The sequence below is a fragment of the Barbus barbus genome (assembly GCF_936440315.1).
Source record: "Barbus barbus genome assembly, chromosome: 8".
In the NCBI taxonomy this organism is placed as follows: Eukaryota; Metazoa; Chordata; class Actinopteri; order Cypriniformes; family Cyprinidae; genus Barbus; species Barbus barbus.
In genome coordinates, this window is record NC_136736.1 from 10,077,961 (window position 1) to 10,098,396 (window position 20,436).

Genomic DNA, 20,436 nt, shown 5'->3' on the forward strand with positions numbered 1-20,436 from the left:
GAGTGTGCAAGCCTTTAAAGTATACTCCTTTGTCAGTCTATGTGAGAGACGTGTTCAGAATCAGCACATGGTTACTGTCTAGTGGGATTTTTTTTCAAGTGCGCGACTCATGGCATTCGCTGTTCTTCTGCTGGCGGTTATCAAGAAGCGTTGCATTACTGCGGGCGCCCCCTTCTGGATTGGGGGTGAATTGCCTGTATTCGTTGTAAGGCCTCATGCACCGAACCGAGATGTCCGTGCCGTGACGGTTCGGTACGAATACATGTATCGTTCCACCCCTAATAAATACACACACATACAGTATATATTTTGAAAATATTTGCATGTGTATACATTTGTTTATATTCTTATATTTTATATTATAAATATATTTATTATATAAAAATAACATTTTTTTAAATATATACATGCATGTTTGTATTTGTATTTTCATAATAAATATACACAGTATTCACACACATTATATAGGCAAAAACTTTTATTTTGGATGCGATTAATCGTTTGACAGGCCTATTTTTAATATAGATATTAATATTGAATGTAAGTCTGGTTTACCCAAAATTATGGCAAAATGGCCTGAAATCATCTCTCCTTTTTTATATCTTGTTTCCCTGTTTTTCCCCCTTAGTCCTGTTTATCTGTCTCCTGCTTTTTCTAGCCTGTTCACTCTTTTTCTCTTGGCCTCACAACATTCCATCCCTTGTTCATTGTCTTTTCTTACTCTCTTCTATTTTTTAGTGTGTGGTGGTAAAAGGTCAGTCTTGTTCCAGCCATAAAGTCTTCCATCCTTCTCCCCCTCCTTCCTCTCTCGTCCCTCCCTCACTCTTTGCCTTCCTCCCTAATGGTTGCTCTTTCCAGCTCTTGCTCCTATCAGCAGTGCGATAATGTTACGTCAGACGCTAATCTGGCAGTAGAGACTGTTTTTCTCTCTCTCTCTCTCTCTCTTGCTCTATTCGTCATCAGCCTCTACCTTCCTCATGCCCTCGGCATGTTTTCTGTGCCTTATCTCTGTTGTTTTCAGCTTGTTACATGGTTTTATTTTCCACCATCTTTTCCCCCACTTCGTTCAGTTTTGTTGTTCTTTGAGTGTTTGTGGGGAATTTTTCTGGCATTGTGGTCTGCTCACTGATCATTCAGATCATTGTGGATTGTTCTGGTGAATTTGGTATAATAACATATTTGGAGTGACCCACCCATCAGAGATTTTCATACTGTATATTGCATAAAATCACTGAAACTCACACAGATTTCTTCTCTCCAGAGATCCAAGAACACACATAGCCTATATGTTATGAAAGTCATGTGGACATACACGCACCTTAGAAGGTGTCTTTAATTCAGTGTGCTGTAACCGATTTGGAAAGTGTTTGATATTTATGTTTGTTGATACAGTATGTTTGCTCTCTTGTTGCTATTTGAGACGTTTGACCTTGGCGTGGGAATCACCTCTGTAGATGAAGGTGCACTACGCTAGTAATAGGACACTTTTTAAAGTGTTTTCATTTAGGACACAATATACAGGTATCACATAAGTTAGTGATCAAAATGACAGATTCTTTCAGTTTGTTTGTCTATTGTCTTGTCAATTTGGGCAATTGTGCTCATTTCAACTTTTTTACCCCCTTTCCCTTGATTTTTAAATGTTTTTGAACATTTTTAAAAGTTTCTTCTGCTCAGACTACATTTATTTGAATGAAAATACTGTACAAATAATAATATTAACGTTTTATCTAACTGTTTGTATTTTAATAGATTTTAAAAAGTAATTTATTTCTGTAATGGCAAAGCTGAATTTTCAGCAGTGATTAGAATTTTTTTTTGTAATAATCTTAAAGTCTTTACTTTTGATCAATTTAATGTTTTGTTTATGCTGAATAAAAGTCATTTCTTTAAAAAAAAGTTTTTTAAAGATTTTCTTTGACGTTATGTAACATTCTCTTAAATGTAATCTTTAGCAAATCTCAAAATCAACATTCATCTAAATTTGTGCATTTTTTGTCAATACATTATAGAATTCGAATAATTATCAGTTATCGACCATAACATAAAATAATTAACAGCTTATCTGTGATGACCAGAATTGGAATATTATTGCATCCGTATTGTAATTTGTAATTACAGATCTCTTTATTTGAATGGGACAGAAGAGGAGTTGTCCTGTTGTTGTGAAAGTGCATTATAGTCGTCCTAATGAAGCATGGTGGGAGGAGGGGAGCTTAAATCTGACAAGTCAGCAAACCTTCTCTTTCCTGCTGACCTGTGCTCCTATCTGTCTCTCGCTCTCTCCTTCTCTCTCCACGCCACTTCCTGTCTTTCTTTCTGATGCCTGCTATTAAGGTAGATGGATTTGCTCATCAGTCTCAGGGTGTGATTGGTCTGAATGGCCCATCTTCATCTCATCTCTCTGTGCTTCTCTGCTCTTGAGCGTTTGATTATGTCTGCCCTCCCTTCCCACATGTCACCCTTGGATTGGAATAGCACAAACAGTTCCTGCTGAACTTGCAGAAAAAGCTCTTACCTTATCTTGTCTCTCCCTCTTCCGTCTCCAGCAAGTAAAAGGTCAGGCTGCTTACTGTACACTAGCTGCAAGTAAACCAAAATTACGTGGTGAGGTGCATCGTAACTAGGCCTGTGGACATTTTTCACATTTTCTCCAGATTTTACAGGAACTTCTGCGGAATGAATTTAAACTTTTGAGTAGCCCCCGGAAATAGTTGTGTGGCAATCTTTTTTTTTTTCTCTGTCTTTCGTTTGACCTCTTCTTGAAGAGAGTTTGTGTCAAGCTTGTAAAAGGTCTGATTAGTGCGATTTTAAAAATTGTCATGATTCTTTGTCAATTATTTTCCTTTCCTTAGCAAGTTGTAAAGGTGATCAAGTGGAAGTATGCTGTATTTTCTCAAAATAGGCATTTGAAATCATTAATATCATGTTTATGTGATTCTTAAGGTCATTGCTTAGTGTTTATCGCTTTTATTTCTTAATTCTCTGTCTAGCTCTTTTCGTTCTCTTTACTCTTTCAATCTCTGGTCAAACTGCAGGAAAGAGTATTATTCTCTTCTGGAATGTCACATTGAACTATATTTAGAGTCTTGTTTCCGTTCCTCCTTTTCCGTTTCTTTCCTTTTCTTTTTTGTAGATGAGACAAAAATAGCCATGGTCATGTCTTCAGACTCACCTGGGAATTGATGCACAGCTCTGGGTGTGTATGCTTGTGTGTGTGTCTAACTGCCTTTCCTAAATGACTTTTACTAATTATATTTAGCCTGGTATAGCAATTTGTTCTCTGATTCGAAGTACGTAACTCATTTCTTTGGATGTAGTTGTGCATCCCATCAGACATCCACTATCACACAGGAGATTTTCTGCTTGTTTAACTTGACAAGTTCAGGCTTGAACATGCATTAACCTTAGTTTGAACCAATCACATTTGTGCTCCTTTAACAGCTTTTTAGATTTTCAAGAGTGAAAAGGCTTGCGACCATCTTATTCTTATCTTACATGTCTTCTCATTGCTGATTATATTAAGCTAGACAACTTACTGGCCTCATGTAACACTTTGTGGAGTCAAAATTTGCTTAGATGTTTTGGAGGAGAGATAAAGGAATGGTTCAGGACAATGGCATTGTAGATTAGCCCTCCAAAAACTGCCTAGTTAATACAAATATTTGTAATACTTAATATTATTTAGTGGGATGAAATTAGCAGGAACTTCTCAGAGCGAGTTGGAATGTTCTTACAATGTGCTTTAGCATGCTAACAGTACCTGACTGATAGACTGTTAGCATGCTTTCTGAATTCATCCAAAAAAATTGAGGTCAAAAGTTTCAAAATTTTGGGGTCAGGTCTTTTTTTTTTTTTTTCAGTTTTATTTAGCAAGGATACATTAAATTGATCAAAAGTGACTGTAAGACTGACTTGACGAGGCTACCTTAAGACTGACTCGTTAACTAATTATTCAGACAACTCACAACTTGTTAACTTTGGAAGTATTTCAGTACATCCCAGGAAGGGATGGTTCCTAACATTGTAAACGTTCTCTAAACTCCCACCCAGCTTAGTGTGCTTCATTGGGAGAGAGTGACGATTCAAATTGAAGCAGTTTTGACTCAAGTGAGTGCAGTGCTGCTGCAAATTGGCCAATACACAGGCTATGGCTTCAGGTGTTTATTGAAATAGAGGAAAGCTGTTGGTCTTTTTCATGACCATTAGATACTGAAAAAGCCGGACTCAGTTTTACTACTGACGCTAAAAGCTTAATTTCACTACAGGTGGTATTTCATGTGTGTATGATTGCTTACATGCCTTTGGTATCTGTGTGTGAGAGAGGGTTTTTCACTGCTTTATGCAGAATCCAAATTGAAAACTTGCCAAGTGCCAAATGTGAGTAAAATTGGATTAGGTGAGTAAATAAAACTTGCTAATGAGCTACTAGACAGCTGTCAACTTTATTAGAAACTGTGTAACATGGTCAACATCGAAGTAATATTATAAAAACATTGATCTAACACTTGCTGATGTGCAGATTTCAAATCAGAGGCACAAATATCTGGGAAACTTTTCGCATTAAGCCATGACATACAAATGTGTTCCTCATATTTTAATTGTGTTATAGAGAGATGGATACTGGCTCATCTCGTTTATGTTGCTGTGAGTGACTTTGACCTGTACTTTGTCGCAAATATGTAAGGAAATTTTTTTTCCTGTCAATAAACAAGAAATGCATTCAGAATCAGGGTGAATATAAGAAATATTTTTAAACACTGTGGTAGAAAGTTTATTTTAAGACCCTCACTGTATGTTTACTTTGGGATAGTTCACCCAAAAATGACAATTCTGTCATTATTTATTCACTCAAGTTTTTCAATTCAATTCAAGTTTATTTGTATAGCGCTTTTTACGATACAAATAGGTGCAAAGCAGCTCTACAGGAATTTTAAGTTTCCACAATATATTTATATATTGCAGAACCTTAATATATTTAACTTATGGCAAAATTTGGTAATTCTGTATGTTGTCTGAGCGTTGGCATCCTCTGAGGTCCTCTGAGGGGTTGGCATTATCTTTTCTCAGGTGTTCGGTCATCTCAGATCATTTAAGGGTTGGATCCAGACTGAAGCTTCTGGAATTCCTAGTTACCACGGGATGTTAATCCAGTGACAGAAACAGAGAAACAAATAGAGACATAATTAGCGTAGCTGCTGTTCCATCTAAGCAAAAATGATTTGTTCAACCCAAGCTAAAGAATAATAATAATGTACATTTGATCAGATATAACAGCAGTACAAGATTACAAGAAGCATTATGTGAATGCTTGACTAAAGAGATGTGTCTTTAATCTAGATTTAAACAGAGAGAGTGTATCTGAACCCCGAACGTTATCAGGAAGGCTATTCCAGAGTTTGGGAGCCAAATATGAAAAAGCTCTACCTCCTTTAGTGGACTTTGCTATCCTAGGTACTACCAAAAGTCCAGAGTTTTGTGACCTTAGGGAGCGGGTTGGAGTGTAGCGTGGTAGAAGACAAGTTAGGTACGCAGGTGCTAAACCATTTAGGGCCTTATAGGCAAGTAATAATATTTTGTAAATGATACGAAACTGAATAGTCACTCTGTCGTTTCAAAGCTGTGGTTCAAATCAGTGGTTCAACCTTAATTTTATGAAGCTACGAGAATACTTTTTGTGTACGAAGAAAACAAAATAACTACGTCATGTAGTCTTGTGTACATGTGTCAAAGACTGACACGGAAGAGAAGAAATTGTTGAATGTTATTTCTGTTTTCTTTGCGCCAATAAAGTATTCTCGTAGCTTCATAACATTACGGTTGAACAACTAATGTCACATGGACTATTTTAACAATGTCTTCCATACCTTTCTGTGCCTTGAACGTGTCAGTTGTGTTGCTGTCTATGGAAGGTCAGAAAGCTCTCGGATTTCATCAAAAATATCTTAATTTGTGTTCCGAAGATGAACAAAGTTCTTACAGGTTTGGAATGACATTTGGGTGAGTAATTTATTGAGAGAATTAAAATTTTTGGGTGAACTATCCCTTTAAAATAACATTTTCTTTTCTACTAAACTCACACTACTTTCATTTGTCTCTCTCTCTCTCTCTCTCTGTTTCTCTCTCAGACCTAAATCCCAGTGATATTTAAGGGTCTTAACCTGTGTCTTTCATCCCTCCGTTGCGGAGCGTGTGTGAGATCTAGCGTTAGCCCCCGTCGCTACGCGCTCTGCTAGCTAATGTAGACAGCACGCTCTGAGCGTGTGCAAAAGCTCATGACCCTCTCCACAAAGACAGACTGCAAATGAGCCTCTCTTTTTCTCCTCTATCTAGTCTCTCCGCTAGTGTCAGCATTCCCTCCTTCCCTCGCTCTCTTTTCTCACTCTGTCACACAGTCTCTCTTTCGTTCACTCCCTCGCTCTGTCTCTTTATCGAAGTAATAACCACTCCCCTTCGACATCTCTGCCGCTGTCATATTCTTGTGTTTTTTCTTTCTGTCTCGGTCTTGCACAATGTTTCTCCCTCTTTAGCAGTTAGAGAGGAAATCAATATAGACACGACCCTCTCAGGAGCCACAAAATCACCTTTGGGCGTGGTGCTTGTCGGGATAGCAAATGCACCGTAAAGACCCTCAATGGTCTACTTGCACTGAGCTTCGTGACGCACCAAAGTATGGCTCGCAAGGTCCGGTTACGTATTTCGGCATTTTCAATGTGCTATCTATAGCTGCTAGTTGACTTAACGCCATTTAAAATGAGTCTCTGCAAGAAGACTTAAAAATCCAGACATTTTCAGGACCAAGAGAATAAATATTGTGATTAATAATATGAGAACAAACCTTTTATTTTTTGCATTAAATGTATTTTTTTTATTATTATTATTATTATTATTGAAAATAATTTAATTGTATTTAATTTACATGTTTATGCCAATTCTAAATATTTATAATAGTAGCACTGTCAGCGCATTACAGTTTATTCTTTACTGATAATTATATATGTTTAACATCGATTGAAAGACTGGAACAAGAGGAAAACAAGCAGCAAATAAGCAAATCTTGTTTATCAGTTAAATCCTTTTATAAATGTAACTCAACAGGTATGAGAAATTATCCGTAAATGGAAAAAACACTTTGAGCGCTCAGATGAGCTCTAGACTGCTGCAGGTTAGTAGGGAAATTTACTTACATACATTTATGACCAACTAATACCTAAAGTATACTTAGTTTTTTTACGCATAAGCTAGGGTCTGTGTACAGCCTGCGTGACATGAATTTCATCATCAGCCTGCACGTTTTTGTGTACTGTATGCACACAGCACAGTTTTTCTATCAATGCTAACATGGCTAATTACAGTAGTTTGTCCACAAGGAGGCAACACTGACCCAGGCCGTTGTTTCACAGTTGGAAAAGAAGCAAAGGAGGCAGAACTACTAAAGACAGCAAAAAAAAACAATCAACACCTGCACTGATCAGTTATTGTTTTGGGGAATTAAAAGACACCTGCCAGTCTACTTTAAACGACTATAAATACATTATTTTTGCTCATAACTTTTGGAAAAAAAGTGTAACTCTGGACAAGGATTAGGCCTACTCGTTCTTCTGCGCATATGTCAAGCACACGCTATCAAATGGAGTATACTTTGAAAGGTTGTACTGTAAAAACCCAAATAGATGTTAGGCATAACATCAATAGCAAATGTATTAGCAATCCAAACATTGCGAAATTTGCCTTTTTTTTTTAATGTGTTTACAGTAGTTCTAGTTTTAAACCAACAGGTTCATACGGCAACAAATGGGCCTTTGTTCATTTCTCATAATGATGTCACGAAGCACATTGTGTCAGGCTGCTGTTCTTTTCCTCTCCCATTATTTCATGACAGGAGGGGAGATGCTCACTTAGCAGCTCTCTCTCCGTCTCGTTCTCTGGAGGTAATTAGTGAATCAGTCAGTAATTAGTTTGCTTCATGTCTGGTAATTCCCTCTCGTTGCCCACAATGACACTCCCAGCCGTCAACAGTCAACACTGTCACGCTGTTGAAAAAAAAAAGACACCTCGTCTATTCCTCTCTGCCTTTTCTCTCTCCTTGTCGAACGAGTGTGTGTCAGAGTCTCGCCCACGAACAGCTCTTTTGAGGCAGTGTTGTGTGTGTGTGTTCTTAAACACGTTTACCCATCCTCTCTATTTCCCCTCTGCGCTCTGTAAGTGTGCCGGATTGTTTACCTCCCTTTTTCTCTCCCTCCCTTTTTCCTCTCCACCGCTCTATCTCTCTCTCTCTCCCTCCCTCACTCCAGGATCGGAAGTCCCCCGAGGCCGTGCATTCTTCTGCCCCTCCCCCCACCCATCTCTCACTATAGACAGAACATGCAAGACAGAGAAAGAGCTTCGTGTGGTGCCCTCCACATTAACATACAACACGATGCATACGTGCATGCATGGATACTACGCTCTCAGATACTTAAACGATTGCGCCCCATCCCGAGAGGATGAGGCCTTTTTCTTAAAGATTTCATTGTGTGCGTGCGTGTGTTATCTGATGAGGTCTATCTCAGGGGTGGCTGCGGTGCTGTTAGAGAGTGACTTGATGATAAAAGGCCTGTGAGAGAGGGAGGAAAAAAGAGGGGGAGGAGGCTTCTTTGACTGGACACATAAATCAAGGCCCTGGTAATTGCTGCTCAGGAGAAAAAGTGCCTGGGAGAGGGTGGTTGTGAAACCGAACACTGAAGCCGCGCTAGCGCATGCTCACACACATCACAAACACACAATGCTGTCATGTTGCAAATGTGATTATAGACAATATTTTGTCTTGTCAAACTTTTTGTACTTTTTGGTGCCTTAAAATGCCCTCTAGGTAGGCAGCTTACTATGATTTGGAACAAAGCTCATATGTAGTATTGACACACTCTGCTTCCCTCATTCCACACGTACCCACACACTCGATTTATCAGAGCCTGAGCTTGCCTCCCTGTGTGGGAATGTTGTACAATAAAGAAAGGAGATCTGAGGTTGTGATTGGTTGTTTTATCTCCCCTCTTGAGAGAAGAGCCATGATTGGTTCACTCATCCCAGGAAAGTGAGACCGTAAAAGATGACAATTAATCTGTCACAGACGCACTTAAAAACCCTTCACCAATCAAACACCGTTTCAACAGCTTAAAACATTTCCCTCCGCTCTTTCTCTCCCTCTCTCATTCTCTCACTCGGATAATAAAGTTCATCATAATTTCTGCTTCTGTTGAGCCTTGAATAATTAGTCATGATCGCTTTCAACAAGGCACAGCTGTGAGAAACAAAGGAGAGATAAGAGGAGAAAGAATGAGAGAAGATTTTGAAACAGACGCACAAGCACCTGTTGTGACATTCAACTCTGAATTCTGTTGTGTTTAAGGGTAAATCTGCATATCATATGACACATGCAGGTCGCACATATGCATGCAAATCTGTAGACCTCTGCATTTTCTATGCTGGTTTTAGAGAAAAGCCTGTGAAATTCTGAAGACGTGTTGCATTATTGTTGGTATCTGAGAATATGAAAAAATTACCCCAATATTTAATCTTGTAGTAAATGCATAGAACTTTATGAATGTCCATCATTCTGCATCTGATTTTGTGTGGCCCTCTGTGGCATTCCTTGACTTTTTTCCTTTAAAAAAGCAAAACAGAATAGCTTATTGCTCCAAATACTACATTTTATCCTCCATAAAGAGAAAAGAGTGGTAGACAGCAAGAGTGAGCGGGAAGCATGAGGGAGACATCTATTTCGCTGTGCTTCCTATTATCTTTACTTTCTCATCCTTACATCAGGTTTCATCATTTTCTCCTCATACCTCTACCTGCAGATCCACACAGAGAGAGTCCGTCTGTGTTTAATTGAGCCGTGTGTGCTCACTATTTATTTCTGAAACTTTGAGGCGAAGCCAACGAACAATGCACAATTTCACGCCGCAGACTTGCCCAAACAAAGGAAAACAAGTAGCCTCATTCAGACACTCCATCTCTTGAATTTTAACGCTCGTCTTTCTCAAAGAGTGATCGTTTAATTTAATTTCACGCTATTTTAAGTGGCACATCTGAATGTGGTCACCTACTTTGGCTGTTGAAATGAACATCTGGGGGTTAACATCATCATTTGACTTTTCAGTCTGTTTACTGGAATTGTTTATTAGGGATTCATATGGAGAAATCAGAGCTGCGGATGGATTTCTATCTATAATGCTCAATGAACTGGCACTGAACCTGTGCACGCGTGAGTGTGTGTGCGCGTGTAATTGAGCTGTAGACAGAAATATGGCTTTACGGCCACCACTAATGGCTTCTGTGCAGAGGAATAGAGAGAGGGAGAAAGGGAATATAGAAGCTGAAAGAGATAATGCATCATGGGGAGGGAAGGGAGGGCAAAAGGTTGGGGGTAGAGAGAGGTGGAGAGTTTGTGCAAAAGGGGACGGAAGAGTGGGAAATGAGGGGGTGGGCTGCAGCACGGCCTTTCCTACCTCATAACAGGTGTGTTATGGAGGTTTTGACACACAAAAGAACGGCTACTCTGGCATTTCTTTGTTCTTTGTAGTTGCTGCAGCAGATGTAAGGATCATGTAAAATATGCATTTTGTTGGAGGTCAATTTGTGAAGTAGATTTCTTGGTTTTGGCTGGCGATCCTGTGGCTGCTAGGCTCTCATTTGTTTGTGCACATGCTCTCAGTAGATTTGACGTAATTGATATTCAAGCAAATAAACAGGCAGCAGCACCTGGTGGTTTCGATAGACAGTGGCCCCTCCACACCTTTGTTGTCATGCATTTTTATTTCATCAATCTGTTTAATCAATCCTAAGTAGTGCTGCTTGAGAGTAAAAGTAAAGCATAGCTACCAATGTGACGGTGACGTGACATACGACCAAGTATGGTGACCCATACTCGGAATTTGTGCTCTGCATTTACCCATCCAAAGTGCGCACACACAGCAGTGAACACACACACACCGTGAACACACACCTGGAGCAGTGGGCAGCCATTTATGCTGCAGCGCCTGGGGAGCAGCTGAGGGTTCGGTGCCTTGCTCAAGGGCTCCTCAGTCGTGGTATTGAGGGTGGAGAGAGCGCTGTACATTCACTCCCTCCACCTACAATTCCTGCCGGACCTGAGACTCAGAACTCGCAACCTTTGGATTACGAGTCCGACTCTCTAACCATTAGGCCACGACTTGTGATGGTCGCAATTTCAGTTACCAGGGATTGCATGAACTGATAAAGCACCAAGCTGCTTTGCATAAAAGCGCATGCATAAATGAGAAAGAGCAGTGGTTATAGGGGGTGTACATATGCCATCAGGCACTGACCATTAAAAAAAATTGTCAACCATTTGGGGGCAACTCATGCTTTGTCTCTTGAGTCTTTTAAGCCATATTGGGCCTGAACTTGCAAATGATCAGCCGAAGCTAAATTTATGCATCATTGGCAATGCCAAAATTCTTTAACACGTTTAAGATGTCATAGCTTGGGTTTATGTGCACGTCTGTCAGTATTCAGCTCAGATTTGTTGAATTGGCCAGTCACTACTACCACCACCCACACACACAAACGCCCTCATGAGGGCCGTGTGTTGGCACGTGGTGTATTATTAGAGGGGATGTTATGAGCAAGCCCCTCAGATTAGTGTCTGATCTGGGCCAAGGCTCACTACTGGTAATCAATGTGTGTTTGTGTGTGTATGTATGAGATCAATGAAAGTAATCACTCTGACTCTGTATTGCACTATGTATTGCTTTGTGCAAACTGCAGTGAGCTGTTTTCCTTAGCACATCTTTCAACGCCTTTAACAATCACAGATGAGCCGAACTTTTAAGAGTTCGCCGCCATCTGATAGTCTTGCCTGTTTGTTTGTTGACTTTGGTCAAACCTCACATTTAGGTGGCGCCGATAGCCTTGTGGGCAGCGAGCCGACATACAGCGCCGCTGTGCTACGGGCATCCCGACTCGAGGACCTTTCCCGATCCCGCCCCCTATCACTCTCCCACTTTGCCTCCTGTCAGTTCTGATCTGTCCTATTATGATAAAGGCAAAAATGCCAAAAATAAACCTCACACTTAATGCTTTCACCTAGCTTAGTGTCATTTACATTTTTAAAATACTTTCTTCTTAGTATGCTTCGACAACTGTATGTAAGCCATAGGTTGATTTCTCCTAAAAGTGTAAATACTCTGGAGAACCTGTGCAGGAAACCTGTTTGAAGTCATTATTTTAGTTCTTTCATGACAACTCTCAAAGTGATCTGTATGATAATGTACATGACAATCTTAATGTATCTAGTCTTGGTGGAATAGATCTGCTACTCTGCTGCGGCAGAGCAAATACAGAGACTTGCTACTGCCAATACAACCACAACATGCTGCTTTGAGCATGTAAGAAATACTGCTGCTGCACATATAACATGAATAATACCACATAGCATACATGATCACTCCGTAGCAGATCTATACAGGTGGAGCTGGGGAAGGTGGAGGGTTTCTGAAGTGCGATGCAAACTGCTACCACAAGCATTAGCCAAGTATTTAAATGTTGAGCAGTGAGCTCATTGGCTACCGATACAGGAGAGAACCAGTCAGCTGTGACGTGATGTCGTCATTGTCATACTGAGTTAGATCTATCGGACTGCGCCCACTAGAGTTTCATGCCAGAACTTTGTATTTATTTTCAGTTCCATTTAGTGATGCTGGTGCTACAGAAATTACACATTTTTGTTTAAAAGACTTTCTCAAACTTAAAAGGTTGGTAAGTGAAGGTAAAGGTTAGTAAGTAAAGGTAATCGAACCATTTCTAGGGTGACGTCTTTGAAGAGTGCAAGTTTTGTGGTGATTTCAAAACATTGCTGTTTGATTAGGTGGTCAGCTTCTGGCTTGACCAATGGCATGAGTTTGGGGGCGGGGCTACTTGTTTGCCTAAACATGGGCAGTAGGAGTGTCCTGGAAACATGTTTGGAAACAGACTCCCCCATTACTCTTTTTGGTTTTGCCAGTGCTGCAGAAAATACGCACTACTATACTTTCAGTAACATTTTCAAGTTCAGTAATCATTCTGTCAGTTTATAAACCATCTTATTATACATTTGCACTGATCCTATTGTCTTCAACCTTTTTAGTTGACAGTTTAGTTTCAGAGAAAGATGACAGCACACAAAAACTGTAGGATCAAGAGTGGTTCACACACATGTGTTAACGAAAGAGAAAAGATGGATACAGAATCAGCAATGGAGATAGAAAGAGGAGGACGAGAGGATAAAAGAGAGAGACTTAATTTACGCTGCTCTCTCCCGGTCTCTATCTCTCGTGTGCGGCTGCTGCCCGCTGTCGTCCATCATGGCTCCTATGAGCACCATCTGCTCAACATTACAGCCACTGTTGCCTGGCTACCTGCTCTCTCTCTCTCTCTCTCGCTCTCTCTCTCTCTCTATTTCTGTCGCTCTTTCCTGTTTTTTTCTCTCTCTCCCTCTCTTTAATGTTTTTTTCTGTCATTTGAGTCCTTTTCTCTCACCCCTCATCACTCTCTCTCTCTCTCTCTCCATGCTCGGCTGAGGAGTCTTTGGCTCACACACATTATCCGGCAGGAAGAAGGAGACACATCTTTTACACCACTCATGATTAAGCCATCTGCAGAGAGAGCTGAAGGGTAAGGGGGGATGAGGGGATCGTAATGAAAAAGAGTATATAAGGCGGTGAGGGTGAAAGAGAAGAAAAAGAGAGGAGGTAAAGGGAAATGTGGAGGAAGGAGGGAAAGAATGGAGACATGGGCACAGAGGTGGAAGAAATAGAGATAGATGATGGCTCAAAAAGGGAGTGAGAGAAAGAGACTGAAGGAGTGATGGGAAAAAAAGATCAACACTGCCCTCCTCTGGCCTGTCTGGCATTAACAGAGATACTTGCGTGCTGATCAGCGCACGTTTGGGCAGCATGACTGGTTAACAGAAGAGATCCAGCTGTCTACACACAGATTTGCGCTCATTGACCGGTCTGGTGTAGATTTATCTGTACAGTCTCCTGTGGCGTGTGCATGTTTGTGCTTCATTATTTATTCTGTTATAAATGCCTCGTGGAGAGCTGGTTTAAATGAAATGATCTCTCCAGATTGGAGCCTTGCGGTTAGTGAATGTGCTCGGGCACATTGAATTATGTGGTGCTTGTGCGGATGATGCGAGTTTGAATGCAGTTTGCAACAGTTCCCCCTCCTCTGCCTAACATTCCCTATCCTAGCTCTCACTGCTTCTATTAACAAAGTAGCAAAAGGCCATGGTGTCTCAGTGTAGTTTTCTTGGACGTCAGATCTTATAAGAACATAAACACTTGGTCTTGGGTCTCATGACTCTTTGTTTTGGATCTCAGTTTATATTGTCCAGGACAAGACCGCTGTCTATTTCCAGTGTGCTAAGTGAAGTCATTTTATATTACCTTAACCACTATTCAGAGGGAAATCATTTCCTCACCCTACACAGGAGAAAGAGATCTCCACAGCTCCCCTTATATTTGTTTTGAGGTTTAATTTTTGTTCATTAGGAAACAAATTTTGATAAAAGTATGCCAAATTTAATTTATGACATTGTAAAAATATATTCTACATTTATTCTTGGACAAAAATAGTTTTTAAAGTCTGAGTATGGAAAGGAGACATCCATTTACATTATTGATGTTAACATTATTTTTACTGCTGTATTAAATTTAAATGTATTTACATGTGAAGTATGACACACTAACATTAAAAACCTTGGGCTCAAGATTTTTTCAATCTTTTTTTAAGAAGTCTCTTGTGCTCACAAAGGCTGCATTTATTTGATCAGAAATAGAGTAAAAACTGTAATACTGTAAAATAATATAATTTATTATAATTATTATTTTTTAATTATATATTTTGCAATGTAATTTATTTGTGTTGTAATAAAGCTGAATTTTCAGCATCATTACTCCAGTCTTCAGTGTCACATGATCCTTCAGAAATCATTCTAATATGCTGATTTGCTGCTCAAGAAACATTTATTGTCTGTTTCTTATCAATATTTTGTGGAAACCATGACGCATTTTTAAGTTTTTTTTTTTTTTTTTTTTTTTTTTAAATAAAAAATAAAAGTTCAAAAGAACAGCAGTTATTTGAAATAGAAATCTTTTGTAGCATTACTGTAACATTTTTGTAACTTTGATCAGTTTAATATATCTTTTCTCAATAGCAGTATAAATTTATTTAAAAACACGTTTGAACTGTAGTTTATTGAATATGCATATTGTTTAATGTGGTACCAGTCCTCAGAGATCAAATTACAATTCACCCTGAAAATAATCTGTTAAGCAATTAGAACCATATTATGTCTCTTAGTTGTCAATAATTTAATGACTGAATAAATGAAGTGAATCATCTGTTATACAGAACACTCTCTGATCAGCTCTCTGTTCTTGTGCCTGTAGGAAGGTGTGGTTGGTCTGCCGCGACAGGCTGGGGGAGTCCAGCCACCTCACGGAGGGCCAGGGGGTGTGACCTCAGCAGGGCCTAATGGGGCGGGGCCTGGCGGTTATCTGCCCAATCCACAGCAGCAACAGCAGGCGGCCATGATGAAGCAGATGATGGCTATGGAGCAGGAAAAGAGGGTTCAGCTCCATCTGATGGAGCAGCAGAAAGCACAGCTATTGAGAGAACAGAGACAACAGCAACAGCAGCAGCACATGCTGGCAGAACAGGTAAGTACCACTGACAGTTCAGGGCTTTTTTTTTTTATTAAATACTCGTATAAAATAGTGCAAGCAAGCAGCTGCTGACCCTCCATGGCTTCAGAGTTCTGTTTTCTGTTATTATTGATGAGGAATTTTGATATTCATTCATTTTTCTGCTTTGCCTCCTTTTTTTTCCAGTTACAACAGCAGCAGCATCTCCCCAGACAGATGAGTCAGGCACAGAGGAATCCATACCCGCTCCAACAGTTTCAAGGCAAGACACACACAAAAATATCCATGCCCAAACACAAAACACTTTGCCAGTAGATGTAATGAGCATATTAATTTGTGGCCCAATGGCTTACGGTTTTAGCAATGTAAGATCTTGAAGTAAATAGTGTATCTCAACTCCTTCTTTAAACCTCTTTCATTTCTCTATTTCAAAATGAAAATAAATAATTGTGTCATTCACATTAAAAAAATTCTGCTTTGCCACATCTGTCAGCATTTCTAATGAATGCACACATGCATACACTTAAACTAAGTCTATTGCACTTACAGGGAGCCCATCTATTGATATTTTGTTGTGTTGAATGTTAAATTTAAATTTAGGCATCAGTGGACATAATATTTCATGTTTCTTTGGTTATTTGACTTAAAAATCGGTTAATTCGCAGGTCATCTTTTACATAGCTACTTTAAATGTAGTTAAAAGTACTACTTCTGTCTTCTAGAAAGGAGACTAAAATCTCAAATACAGTTTGACAAGATTACATTTTAATAAAATATTTCATATGAGCAGTAAAATCTGACAACGATATCAGAAATGCAGCTTCATAAACTCAAATTATGCTGAAAAGCAGTATTTTTCAGTCGTGTGTTAGGGCTGTAAGCAGGAAATCCATTTTATTTAGCTTTAAATAAATTTTTGTCTGATTCCTGTTAACATAATTTAACATATAATACGTGTTCATTGAAGCTTTAAGGTGTCCAACATGGAATTAATAATTTGATGCACAGACATCTGGAGATTTCAGTGTGCAATTTATGTCATCATATATAAATGACAGTGATTCGCTATGCATTGAGACTGTGTACTTTTGCCATTTGACTTTAATTGAAACAAGCCTTTGATGTACTGGAAATGTAATGAGAACAACAGATGTCAGTTAACATTATTTAATTGTAAATTATTTTAGGCACACCCCAGGAGATGGCAGCAAGGAACCAGGCACTGCAGAACATGCGCAACGCTCGACTTCTGCAGCAGCAGCAACAGAACCCCGGGATACTGCAGATGACGCCCGTCCAGAACTCGGGTGCCATGCCTTCGCAGGGTGACATGAGCATGGCGTATGGAGGCCAGGCAGGTACACAGACCGGGATGTACCAAGGTATGAACCCAAACATGGGCCAAATGCTCCAGCAGCAACAGCAGCACCATCCCAACCAGCCTGGCATGGCGATGGCACAGAGACAAGCGGGTGCCGGCGGGCAAGGGATGGCCGGAGGTGGGTATGGGCAGGGAATGCTAATGAACCCGTCCCTCCCACAGCAGCAAATAAAATCACCCGGTGTTGCCCCTGGTGGGCAGACAATGGCCAAAGTTCAGAGACTGCAAAGCATGATGGGAGGCGGAGGCCAGACGTGGCCGCAGCAGCAGCAGCAGCAAAACATGCAGGCCATGGGCGGAAGAACTTCAAATGACATGGTGGCGTTTAACAGTAACCCTGCGTACACCATGCAAGCTGGCCAGGCTCCTAGAATGGCCAAGCAGCATTTCGCTCAAGCAATGGGAGGACAGACTATGGTGGACCCACGTTCGATAAACCCAGCGGCAATGGGTGGGCCAATGATGCCGCACATGGCAGGGCAACCAAGGACCAACCAGCCACGGGGAATGGTGATGCCAGGCATGAACCAGGGTGTGCCCAACATGGCCGCTTTTGGACAGGGCCCTGCTCAGGGCATGCCGGGAGCATCGGGAGGGGGTGGGCCGTACATGCCAGGAGGTCAGCCTCAGGGCTACCAGAGGACGTCCAGTCAGGACCTGGCGTACGGTTACGGCAGCCAATCAGGGGCTGGGGCCGGGGTTTCGTTCGGCTTGTCGGATGGGACAGACTTGGATTCGACGGAAGGTTGGATGGAAGAGTTTTTCCCCAGCCAATAGCCTAAGAGATTTTTTTAGCAGGACAATTTTATGGAAAATGTGATTTGTTTCATTTTTTTTTTTATTACATGGTCGACAAATCCAAGAAATATATTACATGTTGTGTATTACATGTGTGTGCTGTCACAATATTTAAACCAATTCCTCTCTGTTTGGGTTGCTTCTCGAGTAAGGATCCGATGTTCTGTTTTTTTGTTATTGTTTTTTTTCTGTTTTTGAAGAAATACCTATTTTGGACTTGATCCATTTCTGTCTTTTTTTTCTTTTTCTTTTTTTTTCTCATGTCCTTTCTGCTGCATTAAGGGCAAGAGGCACTGAAAACCTGCAAAATGATTTTAATGGATCTGTTTATGTATTGTTTTTAGTTCACCCTTATTCTGACATCCTGTTCATGTATGAAAGAGCATGTGGAAATTCGAGGTGGGCCTTTGTCAACAATAGTTCCCTTTTCCCAAACCAAACAGTTCACCCACACCTCTTTCTTCTCTTACGTGTGTTCTCTCTCTCTCCCTTTTCGCTGCTCTTGACGTGTTCATCCTCTGCATTTGCTCTTTGTGCTTGTGTGTGTGTGTGTGTGTGTGTGTGTGTGTGTGCGCGCGCTTATTTGCACTGAGCATCACAACAAAACACATCAGACTCTGTGTGCTCTCAGTGCATGCAAGATGGATGCTCTGCTGTCGCTAGGCGACCAGTGTCAGTAGAAGAGTGAAGCCATGTGTGTGTTTGTCAACTAGGTGTTTGTTAATATCGCTTGAAGAGATTTGGCAGCTACAAACTTCTCCCTCCCCTCCCTAAAACTGTGAGAAAGATGTTTTCTTTAGTCACAATGGCAGCTAGAAAGGATACTATGACATGTTACTATAAAGTATAAAGATTTTAACAGCCCACAGATATTGGTTTAAAATTCACACATTTAGAATTTTAAACCAATATGTAAATCAACATTATATTTTCTTCCTTTCTTTACCTGAACGTTATTGCTTGTGAACACTGGTTAAATATATTTTAATAAGAAAAAATGAAATACACCATACATACTGTATTTCCGCTGATGGGTCATACCACTTTTCATTTATTTTACTCTTCAAATGACAAATATTTATTAGTTTCTGTAACGTTTCATTTCACTGCACCACTTCCAGCTCTTGAACACACTGACACTCCTTCCCCTGCTACACAATGCCCGACAGGAAAGACAAGCACACCAAGACTACATCAAGCCAATTTTATTGCATTCAACTTTCTCTTTCAACTGTGACAAAATTTCAACCAAAACAAAAATGGACTTAATTTGTTAATATAAGCCTCTGCTCTTTATTGGTAATTCACATTTATTTACGACCCATTTCCTCCAACTTGTGTTCATTGTTGTGAGTTTGTCAGCTCATTTCAAATGAAGTCTCAATATGGTATCTTACTAACCAGACTTTAGTTTTCTGTTGTTTACCATGAGATGCCACACAAATAAGAACATCAGTCTTTTCTGCTCTGTTGTGTGTTGCTGTGGTATTACGGTATTATAGTCATGGTGTCTTTGTAATCAAACTCTAGTTTTATTGTTTCTGCTCTCTGAAGAATGAGCATGAATGTAACATTGTGACTGACTTGCCCTTTTTTTATTTTTGTCTTAATGGGAGATCGACCGCATTCACGTCTTCAGTGTTTCGCAGTGTTATATTGTTGCTCTGTCAAGAGGATTGCAGATGGAGAGGGTAAAGCCCACGTCCTCCTGTCGTCTCACCAAATATCAACAATCTGGGACCAAGATTAACATGTTTTTGATTTCTGTTGAAGTCATCGAGCTTAACTTTGTCTTCTTTTTATTTCGTACTGGTGCTGACATATATGTGATGGAAAAAGATATATATCAGATACAGTTATTTGTAAATATGTTTTTACAATTTTAAATACATCAGAGGATACGTCTCTACTCACTGTAAAGATATTGCTGTTTGCTTAAGATAGAGAAGTATTTTTATTTCATCTTTTTTTTTTCCACTTTTAAACTCATCTGAGCTATACCATTGCACTTCAGACAATGTCTTACTACTAATTTGTAATGTAAACGTCCTCTAATTTTTATTTTGAAGGTTTTTTCTAGTTTAAAAATTTTACTCCGTATCTAAAGCAGTGCTTTTTTTTTCTTCATGTACAGAATTATGTAAATGGTAATGCCAGAGAGTTACAAAGAATTTGTTTTTCAGAAAAAAATACATTAAAGAGATTGATCATGTTCTCATGTTCTCATTAATATATGTCTCTGCAATTTATTTGATAGAAGGAAAGAGTATAGCAATATAGCAAGTTTAATCTGTTTCTATATCAGTTTAAATTATATAAGAAAAAAACGAAAGAAAAGGAGAACAATGTGGCAAAACAAGAAATGGGCCAAAGTCAAGGTAGGCACCGTATGTGTGTATATATTGATTTAAGGAAAACGAGTCCGTGAGGAGCTAGACTGTTCAGTGGTTGGCAATATTAAAATGTTCTGATAAAACTGAAAGTTGCACACGATATGACCTGAAGACAATATACATTGGGTAGACAGTGACTCTGTCCCTCACATCGTTTTAATTTGTGAAAAAC

The 20,436-nt window shown here is 39.8% G+C and overlaps 1 protein-coding gene across 1 annotated transcript in view; it reads left to right on the top strand.

The window, feature by feature from the left end:
- LOC306874088 (mastermind-like protein 3) overlaps nucleotides 1-20,100 on the top strand; it is a 120,324-nt gene extending 100,224 nt beyond the window's left edge. Inside the window, exons 3-5 of the mRNA XM_079423828.1 lie at nucleotides 15,438-15,707; nucleotides 15,879-15,954; nucleotides 16,880-20,100. Of these exons, the coding sequence (XP_079279954.1) occupies nucleotides 15,438-15,707; nucleotides 15,879-15,954; nucleotides 16,880-17,850 (1,317 nt within the window). The 3' untranslated portion in view covers nucleotides 17,851-20,100. The remainder of the gene's footprint in view (nucleotides 1-15,437; nucleotides 15,708-15,878; nucleotides 15,955-16,879) is intronic.
- Nucleotides 20,101-20,436: the final 336 nt, after the last annotated feature.